This window comes from Perca flavescens, chromosome 9 (assembly GCF_004354835.1).
Source record: "Perca flavescens isolate YP-PL-M2 chromosome 9, PFLA_1.0, whole genome shotgun sequence".
Lineage (NCBI taxonomy): Eukaryota > Metazoa > Chordata > Actinopteri > Perciformes > Percidae > Perca > Perca flavescens.
In genome coordinates this window covers 32,745,255-32,762,081 of record NC_041339.1, presented here as the reverse complement: position 1 = coordinate 32,762,081, position 16,827 = coordinate 32,745,255, and the positions used below count along the sequence as shown (strand labels likewise).

General features: G+C 40.9%; 1 protein-coding gene across 1 annotated transcript in view; it reads right to left on the bottom strand.

The window, feature by feature from the left end:
• gmds (GDP-mannose 4,6-dehydratase) overlaps window positions 1–16,827 on the bottom strand; it is a 183,671-nt gene that overhangs the window by 161,047 nt on the left and 5,797 nt on the right. Inside the window, exons 2-4 of the mRNA XM_028587738.1 lie at window positions 10,767–10,811; window positions 1,870–1,957; window positions 1,438–1,547 (exon numbers count right to left, since the gene is read on the bottom strand). Coding sequence (XP_028443539.1) covers window positions 1,438–1,547; window positions 1,870–1,957; window positions 10,767–10,811 — 243 coding nt within the window. The remainder of the gene's footprint in view (window positions 1–1,437; window positions 1,548–1,869; window positions 1,958–10,766; window positions 10,812–16,827) is intronic.

Below are 16,827 nucleotides of genomic sequence, written 5' to 3'. Positions count from 1 at the left end.
CCAATCACAGCAGCAGTCAGTCAGTAGTTACCATATGCACACACTGGCACTTAAACACAGTGAGCTATATTTGTGGAGGAACTGGCATCCACTACTGTGGGTTTCAAATTGACTTGACAAATAACAAGTTTAATAGACAAGAAGGTCATTACATTTTCTAGATGCAATAGTGAAAACTCAAGTACAGCAAAAGAAAAAAAAGAAAAAGGTGTTAGAGACTTTAAGTAGCGTGTTTAAGGCAATACATGCATGTTTAAGCCCATTAATTACAGTCTTGCAATACTGCAGCCAAAGCATAACGGTTTTTGGAACAGTTTGCTTTCTTTACAGCCGCTGGCTACAACTCAACATACTAGCTAATCAGCCTTAAAGTTTAATAAAAGGGAACTTGAAAAATGAAAAGAAATTGGAGGTGTGGAGTTGAAAAGAAGTGAGCTCAGAAGACCTCTGTAGTCAGCTTTTCATCCCTGTTGAAGGATAGCCACACAACACACCTGAATCTCCGACCAAACTAAGTAAACACTTTAAAAGTTTCTTTAAATATTTTCAGTTTTTTTTTCCCAAATCCACATGAACCACTCTTCACTTCAGCATCAATTAGATCCACCGCACAGCACTTATTTAGAAAGAAAATACATCACTTTCAAAGCTGGTTCGCCTGCTACTTCCTTACAAGCAATGTACTCACTTCACATAAAAACGCTCTATTACATCATTTCCAGTGAACTTCACAGAGAACAAGAGGGACAAAAAATCATCACCGATCTGCTTTAACCGAATATTCTCTGATCCAGCTAAGAGCACAAAAACATAGAATCCGTCAGCATGATAGCGTGTCGTTCACTACCGAGACCATTTGTAACAAGTAGGCTACCAACAATGTTCACCTGTTCAACTGACTTTGGAAGTTGATAAGGGACACTCAACTGTCCTGCTGCTGTAACAGACGTAAACTAACCACAGGCATTTGCCTGTGGTTAGCATCCACGGACTCACTGCGGTGCGCTTCTGCAGATTAAATATAGGGGAAACACTGGAATGATATTTGCCGTTATTTTTGCCAATAAATAAAAAATGTTATGGCCTGACACGGGTTCCCATTGTATAATCAAAAGGGGAAAGACTGAGGAATTTAAGGAAAATATTCAAGCAGTCCCTGCCCAAAAATCTACTTTTATTATTTTACTGGAAATCTGTTTAATGCGACAGGTAACCGAAACAAATTTTACTTGGACGCCACACAACCTTATTCATAACTCCGGTTCACTGTTATCAAGACTGTTATCAGCTCTTTCCCATTGTGAGGCTCTTTAAAACAAACCCATGTGCAGTGATTCCAGGGAATGGGAAGTAAGTTTACAATGTTTATCTGAAAAGGTCAGCAACACATTGAGTAAAGATCCATGAGAGTGTGATGCGTTTGTGGGATCACGCTACCTTGACATGACTCTGAGCACCCAGGTTGTAGATCTCCGTCGGCTTCACCTGGTTAATGATCTTCACCAGGCACGTGCTGTCGGTCAGATCGCCATAATGAAGCTTCATTTCTGGCAAAGAGGGGGAAAGCACAGAATGATACTCTCACAATAATTCAATCTCATTGGTGATTGACATATTCAATCATCAGCCAGATATGTTAAATCGGTTATCTTGTGATTTCTAGTCTGTGTATGACGTGGGGCTTTACTACGGTCTGGGGGGGGGGGGGGGAGTGTTCTTTAATGAGATTAAAAAGTACCAATCTCTAATTCATACATACTACCTACAACTTTAATAGAAATATAAACTGCCTGTGTTTATACTTGTATAGTATTTATATAGAATTTGGAGGATGAACTGCAACACTGGTGGTGTAGACTGGATACTTACTGCCTTCAGTGTGCGTCTGTGGGTTCTTGTAAAGATGCTCAATGCGACCCGTGTTGAAGGAACTGGAGCGACGCAAAATACCATGAACCTGTGATAGGAGGAGACAGGCTTTTATAACATTTATTTTACAATAACCGTTTAGACCACTTCAGTTTTAACATTACTACAATCATTATCATGTTGTTACCTTTGTAGATAATAATAATAATAATAATAATAATAATAATAATAATTATTATTATTATTATAGCTGCAAGCAGCGATGACGGGCCCTCGCTTCTTGCCCCAGGGGGGTACTGGCAAATGCAACATCACATGTAGACCACACATTCTAAGTTTCATGTAAATCGGAATAACTTTTGCCAAGATAGAACCATTTATGTTTCGACACCTACCTACAGGAAGTTGTTCCTCAATAACTTGCGCATTGCGTTAGCTATCAAAATTCATTTGATAAATTTTTGTCACGAGGGTCCACCGTGTCTATATCCAAGTTTTCGTGCAGATTGGACTCACGGCCCAGGAGGAGTTAAAGTATGTTTCCCATATATCGCAATGTGTATAATTAATTAAAGAAATTCTAACAGCGCCATCTAATGGCCGATTTACTCCAAATTTGGCATGGATGCTCAAGCCCCTATGCGGAACAACTGTGTCATGTTGGGTGGCAATCGGAATAAATCTTGGTAATATACGCAACTTCCTGTTTCGACAGCCCCCTTCAGGAAGTTGGTCCTCTGTAACTTGCGCATTGTGTTAGCTATCAAAATTCTTTTGATAAAGTTTTGTCAGGAGGATCCACAGAGTCTATGTGTAAATTTTTGTGCAGATGGAATTCACGCTCTACGGGAGGTTAAAAAAGTAGGTTTCGCATAAAGCGAATTTGCTAATTAAAAAAAATGAAAACAGCGCCAGCTAAAGGCCGATTGACACCATATTTGGCAAACAGCCTCATTAGCATATGAGGAACAACTGTCTTAAGTTTTGTGTCCATCGGAATAGCTGTGTGCAAGATACAACCGTTCCTGTTTCGACACCCACCTACAGGAAGTTGGTCCTCTGTAACTTGCGCATTGTGTTAGCCATCAATATTCTTTTGATACGTTTTTGTCACGAGGGTCCCACCAAGTCTATCTGCAAGTTTTCAAGCCCATCGGACTCACGCCCCAGGAGTAGTTAGAGTACGTTTCCCGCCTTCCAGTTGGGCGGAGCTAATGAAGGTAAATATGTATGAAATGATCGGAGCAACTTTGTCCAAGTTAAGGCCTTCCACGCATTAGGGGGCGCTATGGAGCCCGCTTAGAGGTATGGCCCAAATCGCTGTACAGTCTCACAAAGCTCCCAGGTGTTTATATGTGTGAGGCCGTCAAAAATGTGTCCAAGTGCTAAAACCAATTAGGGGGGGCTATAGAGCAACCATATCACTCCCAGGCCTAAAGGTGTATTCAGATGAAAGAGTTTAATATTCTGCACATGGCTGCAAAATTTTGAGAGTTTCCGTGCATCCTAAAGTCCTCAAACAAGTGTTCGTATAATGAAGATTTTTGCACGAAAACCAAGATTTTGGAAATTTTTGAATTTTGTAATTTTTTCTAAAAATAGCTCCATGGAGTTCAAGATGAGACCTATGTTCCCTCAAAAGTTGGTATATTAACTTCTTACTTTTTTCGGAATGAAGGCGCACGTTAGGGGGCGCTATGGAGCCCCCTGGCAACACCTGAGGCCAAGCACTACAGAACTTTGCAATTTTCAACAGTTGTGACAGGTGTGCAAATTTTTGTGAGTTTTCGTGCAACGCCCTCAAAAACGTGACAAAGGACTCGAAAAAATAATAATCTGATGAAAAACAATGCACTTTCAGTGCAAGGCACCGTTGGGGCCTTGCACTTTCGTGCTCGGGCCCTAATAATAATAAGTTTGAACGCACATGTAGGGCCGAATGCAGATACATTTTGCCGGTGTGCGCTATAATTTTATCATACAGTTTCAATAACACAAACTTGTTCCAGGCAGTGCAAGGTACATCAGGGTTCTCAAGCCTCACGCATTGACCGTGAGACACACGCAATTCAAGCAGTTCACAGGCTCACACGCCACACCTTGTATTTCTCACGCTGAGAACCGTACGTTCGTTACTAAGTACGCAACATAGACGTGCGAAGACACGGAGAAGGTGAGTTGGAAGAAAGCTTGTCTACTTATTTTTATATTTTCTCCAGAGAGGCCCAAACATTTGGTAATATAGCCAATTTGTGGTTTCATTATTATCTGCTTTGCAACCACAAGCTTTGGCTCAGTTTGGCTGGCTAACGTTATCTGAAATTTAGGGAAATGTTAGAGGGTATGGTAAGGACTGAAGATGCATTTCTCCATTTTATACTGTATTAATAGTCTTTCTAGTTACATTAAGACTGCATTTATTAAAGCAGAGTGCCCTGGATATTTCAATAATATTTAATATTACCCCCCCAAATAATGTATTTAAATATGGTCTACGGTCTGTATAAAACCTGTGTAGAGAATGTATGTATATATATATGCGATGTCTGTGTATACATGAAGTACAAAATGTACACTGCTAACTAAATGAACGCATAGTAGACCTGTAAGAACTACTTATGTTATTATTTGCTTTTTTTTTTTTAATGGTAAGAAGAAAAATGTGAAAACAATTTAATATATATATATATATATATATATATATATATATATATATATATATAAATAAATAATATCCTGTCAAAACATAGGCCTACATTAATCATTGCATTTGTCGGTTTTAATGATGTCAGGGAAGAAGCAAAAGAATATTCTTTCGTTCTGGGCACCAAAGGGTAAGCCCCCTAAAAAAGGTTGCCAGATCAGAGGAGGAGACCGTAGAAGAGGTGGTGGCAGAGACAGTGGAGAAGACACCAAGGGAGACAGTAGGAGTGTGACAGTGGAACACAGCACACAGGAGACAGTGGAAGAGTCAGTGGACAGGACAGGGAAGAGGAAAGCTTTAAGTGGAGCAGCCACTTATAGGTGTACTTTCAAAAATGAGTCGTCAACCAAATGGCCATTTATCACCAAAGGCACTGCCAGCTCCTATTATTATTACATTTTATATATATATATATATATATATATATATATAACGCGTTTCATGGTACTCAGACACTTTACAGTAAAACCAGCACATACATCACATTAAAAACAGATATGCAATAAAACCGACACATAAAACAAGCATAATAGAAGCAATTAAAACACCTGTAACTATCAGTTGAGAAATATAAGACTATTGTACGTAGAAAGTTAATCTGAAGAGGGGTGTTTTGATTAGTGTTTTGAACGGGTCCAGGTCAGTACAGTTCCGGATGTGTATGGGTAGGGAGTTCCAGAGGGAGGGGGGCTGGAATGGTGAAAGCTCTGTCACCCCAGGTACGGTGGTTGGTCCTGAGTGGGGTTGTGCCGGTGAAGCAGGTCTGTGAGGCAGGAAGGAGCCTGGTTATGGAGGGTTTTGTGGGTGAGGAGGAGGACTTTAAACTGGATGTGTTGGGAAACAGAGAGCCAGTGGAGGTTCTGAAGGACGGGGGTGATCACAGGAACGGGTGTGGGTGAGGAGACGGGCAGCAGAGTTTTGGATGTATTGGAGTTTATTTAAGGCGTTTGCCGGTGAACCATAGAGGATGCTGTTGCAGTAGTAAATTCTGGAAGTGATGGAGGCGTGAATCAAAGTTTCTACAGCAGAGAAATGTTTTTAAAAAGGTGAAAGAAGGCAGTTCTGGTTATTTGGTTGATGTGGTTTTCAAAAGTGAGGTTGCTGTCGAAGAGGACTCCCAGGTTACGTATGTGTGGGGATAGGGACACGTGGAGTTGTTGATAGTGAGACCGAAATTATGGGTGTTCTTTGTGAGGGATTTCGGGCCGATGAGCATCAAGTCGGATTTATCGTAGTTGAGTTGGAGAAGTTGGTTTGCATCCAGGTTTGAATATCGGTGAGGCAGTTGGTCAGGGTGGAGCATGCATTTGGTAGAGATGTAGATCTGGACATCATTGGCGTAGCCGTGGAAGTGAAGACCATGTTTGCGTATGATATTTCCGAGTGGCAGGATGTAAAGGATGAAAAGGAGAGGCCCAAGCACCGAACCTTAGGGGACACCTTGTGACAGAGGAGCAATCGAGGAGGTGCCGTTGTTGATGTGTATAAACTGTTGTCTGTTGGTGAGATAGGAACGGAGCCAGGAGAGTGCGGTGCCACTGCTGTTGCAGTAGGTTTCCAGTCGCGACAGGAGGATGGAGTGGTCGATGGTGTCGAAGGATGCAGCGAGGTCAAGCATGATAAGAATGGTGAGGTGGCCAGAGTCAGAGGAGAGGAGGAGGTTATTGGTGACTTTGAGGAGGGCTGTTTCAGTGCTGTGTTGGGAGCAGAATCCAGACTGAAAAGGTTCAAACAGGTTATTGGAGGAGAGGTGGGTTTTAATTTGGGCAGCGGCAACACGTTAGAGGATTTTTGATAGGGAGGGGAGGTTGGATATGGGTCGGAAGTTGGACATGGTGTCTGGGTTTAGACCAGGTTTCTTGAGGATGGGGGTGACTGATGCAAGCTTGAGTGTTGTGGGGACTGATCCGGAACTGAGAGAGGAATTTATGATTGTAGTGATGAGCGGGGCAATGGATGGTAGACAGGTCTTAATGAAAGCTGATGGGATGGGATCAAGGATGCAGGTGCCACCTGTGGTTAAATGTGAAAGCTACACATGGGACTACAGAGAGAAATGAGAGAGTGACTGAGAAGGTGGAAGGGGGGGGGCAGATGTGGAGGTTGTAGGAGCAGGGGAGGTGGTCAAGTTGTTGTAAATGGTGTTGATTTTAGTTTGAAAAAAAATTAGAGAAAAGAGTTGCATTTGTCCACTGTGAAGGTTGTAGAAATGTTGTCAGGTGGGTTAAGAAGTTTGTCTATTGTAGAGAAGAGAGACTTGGGGTTGTTGGAGCAGGAGTGTATGAGCTGTGAGTGGTAGTAGGACCGGGCAGTGTTTAGGGCGTTTTGTGGTGAAGGTCTGTATATGTATGGAGGTGAACTGTTAAACCGGTTTAATTGTTGAGTCTTTCCAGCTGACGTTTGCAGGACTTAATTTGGTGACGTTCAGGAGAGTACCAGGGGGCTGGGTGTGTGAAGGAGACAGTTTTAGTAATGATGGGAGCCAGTAGGTCGAGACAGGAGGACAGAGTGTTGTAGTAGTCCACAAGGTGGATTGGATCATCAGACACTAAGGGAGGGGGTGGGAGGGGGCGAGGATGATATTGAATTGGAGAGAGAAGCTGAGAGAGCAGATGAATTTATGGATTGAGGTTCCTGAATGAGATTTTACGCTTGTCTTTTGGGAGAGGAATGGGGAGGTTGATGTCCGTGATGATTGCAAGATGGTCTGAGATATGGAGGTTGACGCTGGAGAGATGATTTACTGTGAGACCAGTGGAACAGACCAGGTTGAGGATATGACCATGAATGTGGGTGGGGAAGTTAATATGTTGTGAGAAGTTGAAGCACTTTAACAGTTCCAAAACTTCAGTGGCAGATTTGCAGTTGATGTTGTCGATGTGGAAGTTAAAATCTCCAAGCATGGAGGACAGAGGGTGATATAGCAGAGAGTTGGGTCAGAAATTGCAAAAAATCTGAGAGAAAGGTGGGGTGGTGAGGGTGATCGATCTGGAAGCTGCTATTGTGGGTGGAGAAGAAGAAGACTGCGGGGAAGTGGGGGCGTGTGAGGTAAATACTGGTGCTCGGTTTGTAGACACGAGAATTCATGTGCCCATCAAGGTGTGACTGATGTCAACGGGCATGTTAAAAGCAAAGGGCATCAGGCCAAAAAACAGGTACTTAAATCAGCAAGTGGGATTGCAAAGTTTTATGCTTCAACTTCTGACAGAACAAGAGACCAAGGTACATATGAAAACCAAAAGACTGGTGGTAATGTTGCACTGTCAAATATTGGGATGGCTCCTCCCCTAATGCAAGTAATCCCCCTCCAAACTTTTGATAAAACTTGAGAACCCTGTAAATATAATACAAATCTAGAACATATTCTACATGTATAATCAGTGGGAAATGAACTTTTATGCGAAACAAACCTGACAGCTACAGACTCACAACGCAGCTTGCGTGTGTGAATAACACATTATAGTAACTGGTGGAGATCCAGTTTAGATCAGATGTGTTCAGTTTTAACCAGGGTTTAAACTGGTTAAAACTGCAGCTCGCCAAGCTTTAATTTGTGGCTTGCATGGCCGTAAATAATATGGTGATATGATCATGCAGTCAATACAGATATTTCATAAAAACAAGTAGGGCTATAACATAACCCTAAGTCTGCTCTATTACAAATAATTTATATTTAAAAAAAGAAAATACCCAAAACGGTGGCATTACAGACTAGAAAAGATATTTAAACTAAAAAAGCTCTGCCCTTCCGTCCATGACATTGACTCACTGCGGAGTTGGTAGTTTGGGCGGTCTTTCCAGCTCTTAAAGGAACACGCCGACTTATTGGGAATTTAGCTTATTCACCGTAACCCCCAGAGTTAGACAAGTTGATACATACCCTTCTCATCTCCGTGCGTGCTGTAATGCTGTCTGACGGCTCCAGCAGCATCAGGCCAGCACAGAACATGCAGGTGAATGGTTCCAGTAATCCTACTGCTCCGAATAAGTGACAAAATAACGCAAACATGTTCCTATTTACATGTTGTGATTTATAGAGTCACAGCGTGTAGAAAAAACAACGTAACATGAGACACAGCCGTTTTTCAACTGTAAACAAACCGGAACCATATTCTCAGGCGGAAGAATATAGTACTTGGGCGGAGTGATATGCTCGCAGCAAGCCTGTCTGAGAATATAGTTCCCGGTTTGTTTACTGTTAGAAGATGGCTGTGTCTCATGTTACGTTGTTTTTTGTACACGCCAGACTATACAAATCACAACATGTAAATAGGAACATGTTGGCGTTATTTTGTCACTTTTGTCACAATTGGGAGCAGTAGGCTAGTTGGAACCAGTTACCTGCAGGATCTGTGCTGGGCTAAGCTAATGCTGGAGCCGTCAGACAGCGTTACAGCACGCACGGAGATGAGAAGGGTATGTATCGACTTGTCTTACTCTGGGGGTTACGGTGAATAAGCTAAATTCCCAATAAGTCGGCGTGTTCCTTTAATGCTGAAAGTGCTCTTGATGGGCCAATGTAGAACAAATTGCATATTGTATGTTCAGGGATGACAGATTGACAAGCAGACATGCTATTTATGACTGGATGTAACTTTTGATACTCTGCGGTAAAAGTGTCTCTCCTATTGACTTTGTCCTCAGTGTGGCTCTCATGAAAAAAATAGTGAAGACCACTGGTGCAGATGATTGTATACCTTTTTTTAAATCACATTACTGTCAGTGTGAGTAATTTAATGAGATGCAGGCTACGACTAAACTGAATCAATTTGGTATAGAATATATACAACAGGCATATTTCAACTGGCCTTAATATAAATAGGTGTTTTTTTGGGGCTCATCTTACATTTTGGGGTTTGTTATAACTGTCATGTCATGAACACTCTTTGTCTGTCTCTGAATGTAGATGTACTATTTATCTATAGTTTGTCATGTTTACTGTATTCTATGTATATGTATTTTTTATTTTATTTTTACACAGTTTATTGATTTTCACGACGGTATTTTGCTTTAAGTTTGACCAGATGTTCAATGTGATATAGTGGCCTACCTTGATTTATTATGTCAGATTATTTTGTATTGCAACAGTTGATATTAACAGTATTGTGTCTCGTGGCTCCAGCTCATGGTGTTTTTATGCTGCCTGTGATCTGTGATCTGTACTCCATGTTCTGAGGGGGACGTGCGAGGAAGCTCTGCTCAGGAAAGATAACAGAACCTGATGCAAGGGGAGTCCATTAGTGGGAGGACGTTGTGTCCTGACCTCACTTCCTTTATTCACTGTGGACTTCCTGCCTGCCTGTGGGCTCCTCTGTAATGGCTACCCCCTAGCCCACCCCAGCCCACCCCCTCTACATGCAGCACCCCCAACCTGGACCAGGTCCACTTCCTCTCTGCTGTCTCTGAGGCAGGCAGCAGATGGCGAAGCAGACCAGGCCGGCGAGAATGAAGGTGTGCGTGCGTGCGTGCGTGCGTGCGTGCGTGCGTGCGTGCGTGCGTGCGTGCGTGCGTGCGTGCGTGCGTGCGTGCGTGCGTGCGTGCGTGCGTGCGTGCGTGCGCTGCTACACATGTGCAGGGAAATGAAGTCATGCAGCTACTGTCAGGAAAACACAACGTGCACTGGTGCCACACGTATGTTTATGCAAGCACAGTGTACTGTATGGATAGTCACTTTACATGGGTGTGAAACCAGTGGTGAAGCATTTATGTAGCAGAAACAGCTTGTTAACCCCTGCATCCATCGACAGGCTGTTGACTTTTTGTGCCCCTAAAAACACATTGTGCGGCAGGTGAAAGTTAGTGACCTCACTTGTATCACCGTATAATAGCAACTATTTCCCGGTTAACGGTCTGACCCAGGAGTAAAAGGTGAGGGGTTAAAAGGCTTGAAGCAGCACAAAGGGTCTAATTAGGGTGAGGTGTGAGTCAGTCTATGTACAAAGTCAAATTACGTCACAATCCCTCAGGAGCTCCCACACACTGCAGTGGCTGGATAAAGCTTATCGAGGGAATGTCGCTCTGTTGTGGGTCTGTGTTCGTTGGCATTCACGAGTGTCTGCATTCATTTGTGTGTGTGTGTGTGTGTGTGTGTGTGTGTGTGTGTGTGTGTGTGTGTGTGTGTGTGTGTGTGTCTGAGCTTTCACAGGACAAATTCTTGGTACTGTGAAGCCCGCAGTCCGGATTTCTCGCTCACCTCATAGCCTTTAGCAAGCAGGAACTCAGCCAGGTAGGAACCATCCTGAAAAGACAGAAGACAACACCGCTTAAAACCAGTCAAATGGCACACTTGCACACGTGTGTTCAGACATATTGATCAGAGTTACTTGTACCAACTGACTCACAGCCACTCAACCAAAATATGATAAAACATTCACCGGGAGATATTTGGGAAAACTGAATTCAACAAATCACAACGTGTAGATGATTCACAAACTCTAAGGGCAGAGACTTTGTTGTAGTCTTTTCTACAGACCAGGGGGAAAACAAAAGTCATACTCATTGTATAGTGTCACAGATGTACAGATACACACAGCAGGCCGGAGTGTGGATCTAATGGGGATGTAATAACTATGTAACCGTGGGAGAACACTAAATAGATAGAAATTTAAAATATTGACATGCAAATAACTGATAATGTAGGTATGTAATTCATAGATGATGTAGCATGGATTATGGTGTAATAACCAAAATGATTACTTTTTTAGTCTGTTAATATTATGTCATTGAGTCAAACTGAGTTAATACATTATGTGTATGTGTCCCGTCAACAAGGTCTTGTTCCCCTCACCCATGTTACTCCTCGTCTTTTTCCCGGCTCAGACTTTCCGACCACACATTCTGCAACACTCTGGAACATTCCGAACTAGTCATGGCATTCATCCCTCAATCCCTCTCACATATGTGCACACACATTTACACACACTCTCGTACTGCTAGCCCCACGCGTCCTCTCCGGGTGTGTGGGGTTACCATCAAGGTGGATGGCAGGGAGCAGTGGAGGAAACACCCAACCCGCACTCCGCACCGGGCGGGATTGTCATGTTTTGGCCAGCAGTGTTTCTGGAGAGCCTGTACAGGTGGACCAAGTCTGACATGGAGCAATTGGTCAATCCTCCTCCAACAGGAGTTTTACCAGCGGTTAAACGCAGACCTCCGGGTACTGCCGCCATTCATCTGCATGTACGGCAGGAGAGAAAATCGGCAAACTTTCCCTTGAGTTACCAGCTAACGCTACCAGTAGCTAGTTAGCTTGGTTAAATTGTTCAAAACCAATCTATTTGTAGCCTTGCAATTTGTGGCCCTTTAACAAAAAAAAAAATCTGAAACTTGGCATGTATCATTTATGGTGATGTGACCAATTAATCTTAAATCAAAATGTCATTAGCATTTTCCAGAGTTTTCAGCCTCATCTCTCAGCAGTCATCAGCAGATGGAGTTTGCTAAATTTTATTGCAGACCATGACCAGGTGTAATGTTGTAACTTATTTGTTGAAAAGGCCTCTTTCAAACCAAACAATTTGACCGTTATAGTAAGATGCGCACATAACATTAATAAAGGGTCTCAGTAAGCCATGAAAGTGACACTGAAACTAAAGTAGCTAAATGGAATTCAGCCATCATTTATTTAATTCTTTACACCTGTGCTTCTCATATTGTGACACATCACAATGAAAAAAAAGTCAGACAGTCAATCTTCATGACAACCTATACATTTTGAAAGGTTGAAAATATACAGCATCTTTAAATTAAATCTAAACAGGTGTTTTCTTGATTACATTGCTCTACAGTGGCTTGTATAAGTTCACTCACCATCCTAGAGATTGGCATGGGCTACTTTCCATAAGATCGTCTCTCAGTGCAAATCAAACCAGCTATTAGGCTAACTGAAATAAAACCATGCCAATCTCTAGGTATGGTGAAGGCTATGTGATGATGTGGGGCTATTTTAATTCCAAAGGCCAAGGGAACTTTATCAGGATGCATAGTATCCTGGATCCATGAAATAACTGGCCTTTAAAAATAAACATCTGCCTGCCTCTATGGGAATTTAACAGGGGTGTGTATACTTATTCTCCCTGGATTTTAAGGAAGAACTTTTATTTATTTACGATACATTATTCATTCACAAAGAAAATTAGTGTCCTTAAAAAGGTTGGATTTTTCCTCATTTCTTTTAATTAAGACATTAAGATCAATTTCCAAAAGATGTTTTTTTATTCCTTTTTAGTCAACTTCAGCATGGGTGTGTAAACTTATGCAAGCCACTGTATATACCTCATGGCTGCTACCCTGAAGAAGGTGTAAGCCAAAACATGTTGCTGTTTTTCTAGCTTCTTTTTACCCTCCTGAATAAAGGCTTCTAAAATTTTGATTTATACACTTCTCACCTCAGTCATTGTTTTAGCCCTGAAACAGAAATAAATGGGCTTAAAATTGTTTAACTGCTAGTACAATCCTCTAAAGACTCTATAATAGCAAATGCTTTACTTGCTTTATAGAAATGGATGTATGCCTTAGCACTACTCAAAATGTTTTTTCATTTCAATTTTCAGTTCTGCAGGTTGAGCACTCAGGTTGTGCAGCAGTTGGCATTGATGCTCAACCTGTTTCTGCCTAACCCAGAGTTGGTGGTGGTGGTGGGGTTGAGGTGGGGGGCAGGAGTTGGCAGCCCCTCACCCGTCCCCACGACGTTCAAAGCTCCGGCCGGTGTCATGTTTTCCTGCCCCTGTGCCAGGGTCAAAGCGTTCCACGCCAGACCAATATGGAAAACAAGCCTGAAGAGCTGCAGCTCTGTTTCAAAACAAGAGGCTCCTTTGAGGCCATATTAGCCCATAAACCCTGGCCTCACCTCGCTGTTTCCTGTTTTGGGGAGCTGGGCGCTTGGTGGGAGAGGGGGGGTGAACACACACACACACACTACATGCTCACCTGCCAGGTCAATGTCACACCACAAAGACTCATTTTGGCCTTTGACACAGTATGATCTCTCCGCTACACTGAATATAGGCCAAACGGCTGGTTCAGCAACAGGAGGGTGAAAGTCAATTGAAGTACAAAACAATGATTGTCTCATATTTGAATACTGGCATTATGAAAGTGTTAACTGGATCCCTCCTCTGAATGTTGAGGATTGTCTGCAGTAGTAAAGATTGTCTGCAGGGGGGGCAAGAGGGTAAACAACTAATACAGGTACCAAGTGTGAAACCTTGTACTACTACTGAGCAGATTGGGGTGAACGGAGTATTTCTTAAATGTAATGCTAAAGAGACTTTGATTTTCATGTTTAAGGAATTAAATATACTAACAAACAAGTAACTTCTTTAAAGTCATAATTCTATTAAATTTTGTCGCAAAAATTGGCTTTGTGAGTGCATGTTTTTGGGGAACACAAAGACAACACAATACAAATTCAAAAAGATACAAGCAATTCCTGCCAGTAATTAAAGGCATAGGCAAAGGTTTGTGTGTTTTAATATACAGTACAGGCCAAAAGTTTGGACACACTTTCTCATTCAATGAGTTTCCTTTTTATTTTCATGAATATTTACATTGTAGATTCTCACTGAAGGCATCAAAACTATGAATGAACACATATGGAATTATGTACTTAACAAAAAAGTGTGAAATAACTGAAAACATGTCTTATATTTTAGATTCTTTAAAGTAGCCAAGTATTATATTATAATTAATAAGGGACAAAATTCCACTAATTAACCCTGACAAAGCCCACCTGTGAAGGTAAAACCATTTCAGGTGACTACCTCATGAAGCTCATTGAGAGAACACCAAGGGTTTGCAGAGTTATCAAAAAAAGCAAAGGGTGGCTACTTTGAAGAATCTAAAATATAAAACATGTTTTCAGTTATTTCACACTTTTTTGTTAAGTACATAATTCCATATGTGTTCATTCATAGTTTTGATGCCTTCAGTGAGAATCTACAATGTAAATAGTCATGAAAATAAAGAAACACATTGAATGAGAAGGTGTGTCCAAACTTTTGGCCTGTACTGTATTTTAAAGGCTTTTCAAGTTTGTGTCCTAATTTTCTGTATTTTCCAGTACTGAAAAAATTTAGGCCTTTAAAATCCCAATTTTAAATACAATCTCTATGAACAACATAAGATAAAACTAGAGAAAACAAAAAAGGGTAAGAGAGGGGTAACTCAAATAGAATAAAAGACATTAGGTAAACAGAGAAAAAGCTCAGGAGAGGGTGAAAGGACAAGGGGGGAACAAAGGGTAATGTTGATGTTGGACTAAATCAGTCCATGTGTCTGAAAAATGTTAACAATGTTCGCTCATCAAAAACTGCCCCTGTGAGGGCTACCATTAGCTCCAATCAACAATCCCATCATCATTATCACATCATCATCGTGTGGTTTCATTAACAGGATGGATACACATCAATATCAGAAGGTGGTACTGCTGTGTGCGTACGCACGCAAACAGTACTCTTAACACCTTTCTTCAAGAAATATAAACATGATTTTCCACAAAACCCTTTCTCCCCCCATTTCATTTTCTACCCAAGAAAAGCCGTACAAGAACATTGTCAAGATAAAATACAAAAAATGACAAAGTTATGATTTAAATCGGTAACTATCTGATCAAAATAAACAAGATTAGAAATGAGTTAATTCCAAGTTTTGTCACTTGATATATAGTTTTTGATATTACATGCAGCAAACACATTGCGGTTAATATCAAAAGTACCCAAAATGTTGAGATTTTATACCCAGCCCTAGCGGTGCCCAAAACATTTAACAGGATGGACATTTTTAGCAACAAAACTAAACAATGAATTGTTGAAGCTTAAACAATTTTAAGATGTGCAGACATAAAAGGAATGAGAGGAATGACAAGAAATGGAAAATAAATAGCTGACCATACCATTAAAAACAATCTGTCATGGGGAAAAGCCCTTAATAATATAACAGACATCAAAGACGGAGCAGCAACCGCTGACACCGAATTCAGATGTTAATGAATTGAATTGTTTTTAAAAGTACTGCAACCTTTTTTGAGACAAAGTTCCTCCTTTGGAGTCATGAGGATGGACAGACTTTAATAGTATCCCTTAATCTGCCAATCATTTCTTAATTAAGCATTTGGTCTACAAAATGTCAAATTATAGTGTGTGTGTGTGTATGTATATATATATATATATATATATATATATATATATATATATATATATATATATATATATATATATATAAAATTACGTGCCCATCATAATTTTCCCAGAGCCCAAGTTGATTGATTGAAATGTCTTTAACTGTCCAACCAAGATATTCAGTTTACTATCATAGGAGAGAAAAAGATGTAAGCATTTGAATTTTTGGCATTTGAAATGCAATGTAGTCTTAACAGTCTTAACCTAGTCAACCATTAAGACTATGAACACAGCTACTGGTAGGGCTGGGCGATATGGACAAAATTAAATATTAGGGGTGGGAATCACCAGAGGCCTCACGATACGATATCATCCCAATACTTGTGTCACGATACGATATTATTGCGATTTTAAAGATATTGCAATATTCTGCGATATATTGCAATATATTACCTTTTTTCCAACTTCAGATTTTTCCCAATTTCAAATGATGTCCCGAAAGGACAATTTTGTCGACATCTGTTGTAAATATACATTTCTCTGTTTGTTCATCACACTTCAGTTTTATTGGTGCAAAATGTGATTGTCAAGCAGACAAACTGACCAACACATATATCATAAAAGATCGATACTTGGCGTCTGTGTTTCGATACAGTATTGCCACGAAAAATATCGCGATACTATGCTGTATCGATTTTTTCCCCCACCCCTATTAAATATCACGATAATTTTTGACCAAATACCTCGATATCGATACCGCAATGATATTGTAGTGTTGACTATTGGTGCTTTCACAAAATATTTACACAATGAAATGTTTGATAAATAATCATCAGTAATGTGAATATAATGACTAAGTGGGTAAAGGCAAATAATAGAACAGTTACAAAAGTCTGGTAAGTTCAGAAAATGACATCACTTTACTGTAATGCAGCCTTTAAAACCAGGAAAAGACAACATTTATGCCATATCATGATATTATGATATCCAAAATCTAAGATGATATCTAGTCTCATATCACGAGATCGATAATAGATATATTGCCCAGCTCTAGCTACTGGCATACCTTCATTCAGACAAAGAGGAGAAGAAGGGAGCATGTGATGTCTTTGCACAAACCCCAGCACTATGAGTTTA